The 10,757-nt window shown below is 46.8% G+C and overlaps 2 protein-coding genes across 2 annotated transcripts; both read right to left on the bottom strand.

Moving 5' to 3' along the window:
* Window positions 1-214: 214 nt before the first annotated feature.
* LOC111964464 (myomegalin-like) lies at window positions 215-7,335 on the bottom strand. The gene is made up of 10 exons (XM_023988361.2): window positions 7,045-7,335; window positions 6,521-6,691; window positions 6,112-6,222; window positions 5,821-5,958; window positions 5,429-5,608; window positions 3,308-3,502; window positions 2,986-3,177; window positions 2,475-2,607; window positions 2,139-2,278; window positions 215-1,959 (listed from the first exon to the last, which is right to left on the bottom strand). Exons 1-10 carry the CDS (start codon window positions 7,234-7,236, stop codon window positions 1,804-1,806), a joined length of 1,608 nt encoding a protein of 535 aa, XP_023844129.2. The 5' UTR covers window positions 7,237-7,335; the 3' UTR covers window positions 215-1,803.
* Window positions 7,336-7,740: 405 nt separating this feature from the next.
* LOC139027801 (uncharacterized) lies at window positions 7,741-10,060 on the bottom strand. The gene is made up of 4 exons (XM_070443757.1): window positions 8,966-10,060; window positions 8,523-8,657; window positions 8,298-8,417; window positions 7,741-8,054 (listed from the first exon to the last, which is right to left on the bottom strand). Exons 1-4 carry the CDS (start codon window positions 10,058-10,060, stop codon window positions 7,830-7,832), a joined length of 1,575 nt encoding a protein of 524 aa, XP_070299858.1. The 3' UTR covers window positions 7,741-7,829.
* Between the last annotated feature and the right edge of the window lie 697 nt (window positions 10,061-10,757).

Raw genomic sequence — 10,757 nt, 5'->3', positions numbered from 1 at the left:
CCCACCTTAGCCCGGAGTCCTTTCCGTTGAGTATTTGCTCCCATGTCCATTCCTCTTCTCTCCATTGCTTTTGTTCTTGCCGTCCTTCTCCAATCCGCTTGGTCCTGTTTGGTGGGTTTTCTGTAACGCTGTCAATGTCGTTCTCCTCCTCAGACGAGGAGGACTGGATCGACCAAGATGCGGAGTAGGAGGTATTCATATTTAATGGCAAACAAACAAACACTACAAATTAACAAAACAACAAACGTGACTAACCTGCAACAGTCCTGTGTGGCCCAAACGCTAACACAGGAAACAAACACCCACAAAACACCAGTGAAACCCTGGCTGCCTTAGTATGACTCTCAATCAGAGACAAACGATACACACCTGTCTCTAATTGAGAATCATACCAGGCCGAACACAAAACCCAACATAGAAATACAAAACATAGACTGCCCACCCAACACTCACGCCCTGACCAATAAAGACATACAAAACAAGAGAAAACAGGTCAGGAACGTGACACATTGGCTGTTGGAAAGCACACTGAACCATGTTTTCCTCTTGGATTTTGCCTGCTCTATTCCGTTTCTTTTTATCCTAAAAATCTCCCTAGTTCTTACCGATGAAAAGCATACCCATAACATGATGCAGCCAACACCATGCTTGAAAATATGAAGAGTGGTACTCAGAGATGTGTTGTGTTGGATTTGCCCCAAACACAACACTTAGTATTCAGAACACAAAGTACATTTCTTTGCCACATTTTTTGCAGTTTTACTTTAGTGCCTTAATGCAAACAGGATGCATGTTTTAGAACATTTTTATTCTGTACAGGCTTCCTTTTCATTCTGTCATTAAGGTTAGTATTGTGGAGTAACTACAATGTTGTTTTCTCCCATCACAGCAATCAAACTCTGTAACTGTTTTAAAGTCACCATTGGCCTCATGGTGAAATCCCTGAGCGGTTTCCTTCCTCTCCGGCAACTGAGTTAGGAAGGACACCTGTACTGTGTCTTTATAGTGACTGGGTGTATTGATACACCTTCCAAAGTGTAATTAATAACTTCACCATGCTCAAAGGGATATTCAATGTCTGCTTTTTTAAATGTTACCCATCTACCAATAGGTGCCCTTTGCGAGGCATTGGAAAACCTCCCTGGTATTTGTGGTTGAATCTGTGTTTGAAATTTACTGCTTGACTGATGGACTTATAGATAATTGTATGTGTGGGGTACAGAGAAGAAGTAGTTATTTCAAAATCTTGTTAACTATTATTGTACACAGAGCGAGTCCATGCACCTTATGCACATTTTTACTCCTGAAGGGGTTGAATACCAAAGGGGTTGAATACTTACTGACTCAAGACATTTCAGCTTTTCCTTTTTAATTAATTAGTAAACATTTCTAAGAACATAATTCCACTTTGACATTATGGGGGTATTGTGTGTAGGCCAGTAACACAAAATCTCACTTTAAACAATTTTAGATTCAGGCTGCAACAACAAAACTTGGATAAAGTGAAGGGGTATGAATACTTTCTAAAGGCACTATAGCAGAGACTGAGGGAAACTTACAGCAAATTAAAAAGTGCCCTTAAAGGGTTGAAAAAACAAACATATTGAAGTAAATGYATTGCCCAGACATATTCACCCAATTTCCTTTTACAATTTACAACGAATGCAATACATTGTTTCAACTTTAAAGCCACGCTCAAGAGTAGCACAGGTGGTRACGGATAAGTTCAGTTCAAGGTTAGCCAAATGGATTAACCCTATGAAAGCTACCCGTGAACCCAAATGGCACCAGGTAACCTGTAGATTAGTAGCAGTGTGTGAAGATGCCACTGGCCGTCCACTCATTTATAATCTTGTCTTTGGTCCCAAGGGTGGGGGTGAGGGAGTCTATACTGGCTGCCTGGACCTCGATACGCCCCTCCAGCTCAGACAACACTGACTCGAGATCAGCCAGGGACATCTGGAACACAGGAAGACATCAAGGTCAGTTTTGTGTTTTTCCATCTAATGGTTAAATATTAGGATTTGTGGAGGGTAAGCTGATTCTAGATCTGTGCCTAAGAATGACGAGCCAACAAAACACCCAAAAAGTGATACACCTTGAATGAGCAGGGGTGTTAGTGTGTTCTTTTAGTTCACTTTGAGTTCATTCTCCCTCTTCAGAGCCTTTTTGAGAGCATCAGTCTTCTGAGCTAGCTCCTTCTTCAGGATGACCAGAGTATTCTTGGTGAGAGGGACCTTCTCCATGTTGTCCTCGTTGTTCTTCTTAGGGAGCGGCGCTACAGAGAGGGACAGTGCAGTTTAGGACAATGTTAGTGGGTTACCTTTCCCAGAGAGACTAAAGAAAGCAACGTTCAACCCAAAGTTTTCCCCTGTTTCCTGAATGCTTTGAAAATGCCTTCGTCCTCAGCTTGAAGTCATTGGTCTCACATTACTGGTGACCTGCCTGTAGCTCAAGAGATACAAGTCTCTCACCTTCCCTCTCCTCCAGCCTCTCCTGCAGCACTTTGATGGTCTGTCTGATCTCCATCACCTGGGGCGGTGCAGGCTCCTTCTGCCCTAACTCAGCCAGGAACTGGTCTCTCTCCTGCCCACGCTCCAGAAGTTTCTTGAAGAGGAAATCAAATGTTTAACACACTGGAGCTCTCTTGTTCATAACCTTGCAATTGAATAACCTTGCAATTATCTTTATTCAACGTTATTCTACGAGGAGCAAATATTGCAAGGGAAATCAGGGATGATGTGTGCAGGCCAATGATGCGTGCAGGCTTTTGTTCTAGCCCAGCATTAACACACAAATAACCAAAGTGTCTTCCATTTTGAGTGCGTTTGAGTTGGGCAGGAGCAAAATCCTACACATAGTGAAGCCAGCACCCATCTAAATCCTAAACTCTTAAAAATGACCCCCACACTTTACAAAATAGTCTCTTTTTTTTTTACAATGCATCTAACCAAATAACTGAGTCGCGCTTTCTGTCCCACTTACGTTGATGATGGAGTCCTTCTCCGTCAGCAGGGCCCTGAGCTCGGCAGCCTCCAGGTAACCCTCCTGTGTTGCCTCGGAACTCTGTTTCTCTGCGAAGGCCAGCTGCTGCTGCCGGACAAACAGCTGTTGCTTCAGCTCCTGGATCTCCTGGGTGCGCTCAGACAGTGTGCGGTTATAGTGTTCCGCTGACTCCTGGTAAGACAACACAGACATGAGAGATCATAAAACTAAACCTCCTGTAAAAATGACAAATGATTGGGTGTAGATTAATGTGTCTGAGACAGATCGGAGGATATGAACGTGTGTGTGTGTGTGTGTGTACCTTGAGCAGCTGGTCGTTGCTGGTGATGGTGGACAGCAGGCCCTCCACGGTGCTCTTGTTGTTCGCCACCAGCCTCTCCCGGGCCTTGACCGCCTCCGCCAGCATGGCCTCTGTCACCTTTAACCTCTGACCCATCTGCTCTGCAAGGTCACAGGCCTGAGACTGGGACTGACTAAGCAGGGCATTCGCCATCTCCTACACACAGAGAGGGGGGTGGAGAGAGACGGAGAGAAAGAATGAGTTGAATATATATTTTTGTTCACCATTATTTATCCAGCTTTGTCCCTTGGAGATAAACCTTTTTTCCAAGAGAGACGTGATCTAAGATGGCAGTATATTATTACTGTATGACTGTGTCGAGCGAGTGTCCATTTTTGTGGGTCTAATTTTTTTTTTACTACTGTATTGTGAGTATATTGCAAACTGTGTGTTTGTCTATGTGTTATGTGAATGTACAGTACCAGTCAAAAGTTTGGACACACCTACTCATTCAAGGGTTTTTCTTTATTTTTACTATTTTCTACATTGTAGAATAATAGTGAAGACATCATAACTATGAAATTAAAATAACACATGAAATCATGTAGTAACCAAAAATGTTTGAGATTCTTCAAAGTAGCCACCCTTTGCCTCGATGACAGCTTTGCACACTCTTGGCATTCTCTCAACCAGCTTCACCTGGAATGCTTTTCCAACAGTCTAGAAGGAGTTCCCACATATGCTGAGCACTTGTTGGCTGATTTTCCTTCACTCTGTGGTCCAACTCATCCCAAACCATCTCATTTGGGTTGAGGTCGGGTGATTGTGGAGGCCAGGTCATCTGATGCAGCACTCCATCACTCTCCTTCTTGGTCAAATAGCCCTTACACAGCATGGAGGTGTTTTTGGTCTTTGTCCTGTTGAAAAACAAATTATACTAACACTAAGCGCAAACCAGGTGGGATTGGGTATCGCTGCAGAATGCTGTAGTAGCCATGCTGGTTAAGCGTGCCTTGAATTCTAAATAAATCACAGACAGTGTCACCAGCAAAGCACCATCACACCTCTTTCTCCATGCTTTACGGTGGGAACCACACATGCTGAGATCATCCGTTCACCTACTATGCGTCTCACAACGACACGGTGGTTGGAACCAAAAATCTCAAATTTGGACTCATCAGACCAAAGGACAGATTTCCACCGGTCTATTGCTCGTGTTTCTTGGCCCAAGCAAGTCTCTTCCTCTTATTGGTGTACTTTAGTAGTGGTTTCTTTGCAGCAATTTGACCATGAAGGCCTGATTCACGCAGTCTCCTCTGAACAGTTGATGTGGAGATGTGTCTGTTACTTGAACTCTGTGAAGCATTAATTTGGGCTGCAATTTCTGAGGTGCAGTTAACACTAATGAACGTATCCTCTGCAGCAGAGGTAACTCTGGGTCTTCCTTTCCTGTGGCGGTCCTCATGAGAGCCAGTTTCATCATAGCGCTTGGTGGTTCTTGCGACTGCACTTGAAGAAACTTTCAATGTTCTTGACATTTTCAGGATTGACTGACTTTCATGTCTTAAAGGAAACCTTTTTACTGCTGGACTGCTGTTTCTTTTTGCTTATTTGAGCTGTTCTTGTCATAATATGGACTTGGTCTTTTAACAAATAGGGCTATCTTCTGTATACCACCCCTACCTTGTCACAACACAACTGATTGGCTTAAACACATTAAGAAGGAAAGAAATTCCACAAATAAACTTTTAACAAGGCACACCTGTTAATTGAAATGCATTCCAGGTGACTACACCATGAAGCTGGTTGAGAGAATGCCAAGAGTGTGCAAAGCTGTCATCAAGGCAAAGGGCGGCTACTTTGAAGAATCTCAAATATAGAATATATTTGGATTTAACACTTTTTTGGCTACTACATGATTCCATATGTGTTATTTCATAGTTTTGATGTCTTCACTATTGTTCTACAATGTAGACAATTGTCAAAATAAAGAACTTTTGACTTCTACTGTATATCTATGGGGGTGTGTACGTAAATATGTGTCTATGTGTGAGTGAATGAATAAGTGGGTGAGTGAGTGGGTGGATGAGTGAGTGAGTGCGTGCATTAGCATGTTTCTTAGTGCGTGTCTCAGCAGCCTACCTCCATGTCCTTGGTCTTGCACTCCAGGCAGAGCTGCAGCTGGCTAATGATGGCGTCCTTCTCCCTGCAGGCCCAGTTCAGGTTGTCCTCCACGTCTTGCTTGGCCTGCTGCAGGTTTTTCAGTATGTTCACCAGGTGCTGTAGCTCCACGTCCTTCTCCTTTATCAACGTGTCAAAACTCTGGAGTTAGGGAGAGAGAAAATGTGTGAGACCAAGAGGTGTGAAAGATAGTGCCGTCTGAGACTTCATTGAACATGCTTTTTAGCCCAGGAGTAAGGCAAGGTGGAGCTATCACCATCAAATCCTCTCAGATCTCCACAAGTGTCCAGGGATTGCAAACAGTGTGAGCACTGAGCAGTCATGGTAGTGTGAACAGCACTAGTGGTCCCTACATTGATGGTGTCCTCGTTGTAAGACAGCAGGTTGTTGAGTGTCTCCAGGTCCCTCGACTTCTCCCTGAGTGACAGGTGCAGCTGGTGGATCTCGTTGTCTTTCTCTTCTAGCGCCGCAAACTTATCATCCAGCGCTTGCTGTGGAGGAGCAATACAACAGGCTGATAATGAGGACTTTGGATGCTTGCAACATTCTTTGTCAGATGAGACGGATCTAGAACACGAGAGAAAGTGTGTGTGTGTGAGTGAGTGAAACATTTTATTTTAAAAAGACATTGCTAGAAAGCACACCTCCAGAGCCTTCTCTTTCTGTTTCAGTCGTTCTCGCAGCTTTGACAGCATGGTGTCGCTTCCCCCGGGACTTCTGCTCTGTTCCATGTCTCTTGTTATGTTCATGTACTCCTGAGAGAGAAAAGACAGAGAGGGGAGGTAGAGAAAGTGAGAGAAAATAGAGTGTGAAAGTTAGACAAGGAACAAGGTAGAATAGAGACAGAAAGAAAATAACCAGTTCCCGTGCTAGCACACCGTCTTTACCTAGTTTCACCCATAGAATCTATAGAATGGGCCTCTTCAAATGGACAGGGTTAGAGGCTCTAAGCCCCTTCTATAGATTATATTTCCATGGTTTCACCTTGGAGTCTCTCTAGTTCGTAGACTATCCATTTCTTCTTCACTGCCCTCCTGCATTATATCTCTCTACCTGCAGCTGCTGCTCCTTGTCGGTCAGGCAAGTGGTGAGGCGCTGGATGGTGACCTCGTGGCCCTGCAGCCTCCTCTTGGTCTGCTCCAGCAGCTCCTGGCACTGCTGCTTCAGGCTGCTCTCCCTCTCGCCCAGCTCCCCGGTCAGTTTCTGCAGCTGGTTCTGCACCTCCTGGGGGTTAGAACAATGACACTGAGTGGTTACATTGAAAATACGTATTTTCAACAGCTTTTCAACCAAAACCGCATACAGTATTTTCAGCGTCTCGTGCTCATATAAGGTACATTGATTTACAGGTAGGGTCAGGTGTTTTCTTTCCTGGTCGGGTCACGTGGTTAGCAAAACCACTGAAAATAAGTCACCCTCATCTTTTGGGCAAAGGGCTTTGGGTAATACACTCGGCATTATATTACATGCGGCTAAAACCATGTGGGGGAAAAAAAAACAGCAGACCTGCTGCCAGCTTGCCATTATCAAAGCTTTCCCTCACAGTGACACAATAGAAATTCCTCCCATGGGCTTACATTGAGGGCCTTGTCGACCTTCTTCTTCTGCTGCTGCAACTCCTCCAGCTCCTGGTCCAGCTGCTCCTTGGCCTGCTGCAGGTCGGACAGCTCCTGCTTCTGCCTGCCCAGGGAGCGCTGCAGCTTCTGGGCCTCCAGCAGCTTTGTTTGGTGCTCCCCTTGGAGCTGGGCCAGCTTCTCCTGCTTCTCCATCAAAAGGCTCTGGTGCTCCTCCACACCCTCCTCCACACCCTAAAGCATGAAATTAGGATACAGTTAGAGAAGCAGGGAGACCTCTTTTTTGTCTTTTTAGTGTGTGGTGGTGCATGTTGAGTCTGCATTTGTGAACCTTTGTAAACACGCAGATACTGTACACACATTCAGTCCCTCCGGGACTTCAGGGGGATTTTATGTGATATTTTGCGGACAAAAATGTTTGATTCTGCTGTGACAATTCTGACATGGCAATATGCAGTGATTTTCTCCAATTTGTCACGAAAATGCGCTGGAAAAGTTTGATTGGGGCTTGATTGAACCATATGAGGTAAATGTGCATTGACTGGTTGAAATTGCGAGCCCTCTTTTTGAACTGCGGTGATGTGTCAGTTTTATGTGCTAATATTGAGCTGATTTTAATGTTTTATGAGGTAACATTGCAGTGATTGGTCAAAGCTCTCGCAAAATATGGGGAGAATTGTTCATTTTGCAAGAAGGTTTCGATCGCGGAATCCTGGAGGGAGAGCACATTGGAATTACAGCAGAGTAGATGGACACACTATAGTTGCCTGTTAGATCTTACAATGCCTTTATAACCCATAGCAAGCCCGACTGCGCAGTGAATGACGTGGCACACAGCAATTGGTTGATGAGTTTAGTGCGACTGCAATGTATTGAGCCTGGACCGTGACCAATGCTAAGTGTCTGGTCTGACGTCTTGCCTGGTATTTCTGGAGCTGGGCTTTGTGCGCCGTCTCCCTGGCTTTGACTAAAACCTCCTCCCTGTCCTCAATCTCATGGTACAGCTCTTCAATCTGGAACACACAGACAGACAGACAGACAGACAGGTTAGTGTGACGATGTTACATAAGCCCTCAGTCTGCGTAACACAGATGGCATAGCATATGGGGAGAAACTATAATGGTCAACGTTCTGTAATACATTGATATATTTATAACGGTATATTATCATTTCACATGATCAAATGGTGTTGTCATGGTCCACACTCATTGGAGAAAGAAAAGCAGTTGAAAAAGCAATATACAAATCAACCTTACCTCTTTTTCTTTCTCCTTGAGCACCAGAGTGAGTCCCTGGATGGTTTTGTCTTGTTTCAGAGTGTTATTTTTCTCAGAGGTGAGCTCGTTCTCAGTATCCTCCAGTTTACCAGACARCGCCTATTAAAACACACCAGGAGTCAGGCACCTCAAGTAGCCAGAACAGTAGATTAATCTGCCTCTAACATGTTAGATTGGTCATTTTCTCTTTCCACCTCAATCTACCTTGTTGTTGTTCTGGGTGTCCTCCAGGGTCTTGGAGAGGTTCTGGTTGGTTGCTCTGAACTGGTTCATCTCCTCTCTCAACTGCCTGTGGGCTGTCTCCAGTCTGCTCACCTCACTCTGATGCTCAGTGAAACCCTGGAAAAGTAAGGCACAAGATTCAGGAATATTCATCAACATAGAGGGATGAGTTGGCTAACAAAGGACAAAAGGACAGTGCGTTAACAGAGGGATTATTTGTAGTATTGTGTCCAATACTAAGGCACATGGGCACAGAACAGCTTTGAATCCCATTTAGTTTTTGATCTTTAATCATTCAAAACAATTTATGATTCCAATTCTGTATAAATGCCACATGAGCGCAGCATTCAGTCTAGTTTAACCAGGCTACATTTCCAGGGCCTTTAGATTCTCTACAGAGTAAGGGTCTGGGCTGACTGGACTACCTCGACTCTGAGCGGCATGTAATCATCATTAAACTCCTCAGTGAGGTCCTGGAGGGACCTCCACTCTGCCTCCCTCAGTCTGTGCCAGGCCCAAGGGGTGAGGTTGCGTCCTGGGGGGAGTGGCTGTCCGACGCTGGGCCTCCTACGCGGTATGGGGATGCGGCTTCCGGAAGCACCTGGCACTGGTGGTCTGGGGATGGAGCGCAGCAGCTGCAGCAGGTCAGAGATGATGGAAGGCTGGGCTCTCTGGGGTGTGGAAGTGCTGGTAGCCGGGCCAACTGAGGGCAAACGCTCCCTCAATGGTATCTTCGACTCTCTGCACTGTCTCTGTGGCAGGGGGCACAGGGGTTCTGTTTGTTGAGGGTGGTCAAGGTTGAGGGACTGGAGCGAGGCTGAGCGGAGCCTGGGGCCGGGAGAGGAGAGAGTACCCTTGCGGTAGACCAGGTCCAGGTACATCAGGCTCCTGGAGCGGAGCCGTGCTGACTGGAGCCAGGGGTTCTTCACCTGGCACACCGGGCAAAGATCTGTCCCTGCTTTCACACTCCTGGGGACTGAGCTTGACCGACCTGCGACTCCYCCGGGACCACTCGGTCCACCCAGGAGGTCCATACTCACAGAGCGCCTCCCCCGACCACCCCCCTCCCCCGCGCCTTCCTTGGTCTGCCCCTCTGACATACGCTGCCCTCCCCCGTAATCCTCTGGGCTTCCACCACCTTCAGAGGACCTCCAGAGGGGGACCTCAACATTGTTCTCTTCCCCCACATCGGGCCTCTTAGGCAGGGGGTTATGGCGTCCGTAGACGTGGGCCACACACTCCTTCAGGTGCTCCCTCTCCTGCTGCAGCTGCTGCACCAGAGTGGCGTGCTCCTCCTGCAGCCTGCCTATCTGCACATCGCACTGCACCACGCGCTCCAGTGTGAACACACACTTGCCGCACAGGAACTCTGAGGCCTGGCCGTCTGGGTCGCGGTCGACCTGGCACCCCAGCACGTGGGACAGGATGACCTGGAGCTGCCGCTTGCCCGACGGGTTGAAGATCCAGCGGCACTGGCTGCCAATGAGGCGCACGCCGCATACGCGGCACGGGTCCTTCATGGTGATGACGAGATCACAGTTCAGTGCAGTTCAGACACACTCAGATAGGCTCCTTGTATAAATGCTCCGATGTCCCACAGTCTTCAACTTGCCAGCCATGGCACACAGAAAATGCTCTCTCTCCATCTCTGTGTCAGTGACAGCGCAGTAAGCTCACAGTTTAGTCCAACACAAATAGTCTACTACAGACCCTAAATAACACTCCGCTGTCCCATGGTCGTCTGCCTGCCAATCATGGCACACAGCCTGCTCTCCCTCTCTCTCTGACTGAAGAGGAGAGACTGACAGAGCTCTTCCTGGTGAGATCAGCGTAAGCGTTAAGAGATCTGTCCCTGCTACCTATCCCCTAATCCCTCCTCCACTGCCCCACACATTCAATCAGACTAAATCCTCTGGATTCGACCCGCTGTGATCTCCTGTGTTACGGCTGTCCTCGTAATCCTGCCCCATCAGACCCCTGGCCTGTCTACCTAGCCTAGCTGCACTCACAAGGACAACAGGCTCTGGGTTGGCCCTAGATCTATACAGGTGAAGACTGACTTTGACTGGGGGTGGGTTAAGGTGTGGTAGTAGCTGGTAACCCTATCCTTGGCTGTCCTCCTGTAAATCTGATTTATCTCATTTGAGATTAAGAGATGGCCTCACCTGGTCCTCAGTCCTCTGTGCCACCACCTGCCTCACCTCAGAAAACATGATA

This window comes from Salvelinus sp. IW2-2015, linkage group LG5 (assembly GCF_002910315.2).
Source record: "Salvelinus sp. IW2-2015 linkage group LG5, ASM291031v2, whole genome shotgun sequence".
Taxonomy (NCBI): domain Eukaryota; kingdom Metazoa; phylum Chordata; class Actinopteri; order Salmoniformes; family Salmonidae; genus Salvelinus; species Salvelinus sp. IW2-2015.
Note: the sequence above shows the minus strand (reverse complement) of the source record. Positions and strands in the feature narration are given on the sequence as shown.

Excerpts from the sequence above, each read along its gene's own strand:
- LOC111964464 (XM_023988361.2), bottom strand. The coding sequence starts at position 7,236 with ATGGAGAAGCAGGAGAAGCTGGCCCAGCTCCAAGGGGAGCACCAAACA. Across the intron at positions 6,223-6,520 it reads ACAAGGAGCAGCAGCTGCAG|GAGTACATGAACATAACAAG; the intron begins GTAGAGAGATAT and ends TTTCTCTCTCAG. Across the intron at positions 5,609-5,820 it reads ACAACGAGGACACCATCAAT|AGTTTTGACACGTTGATAAA; the intron begins GTAGGGACCACT and ends CCCTAACTCCAG.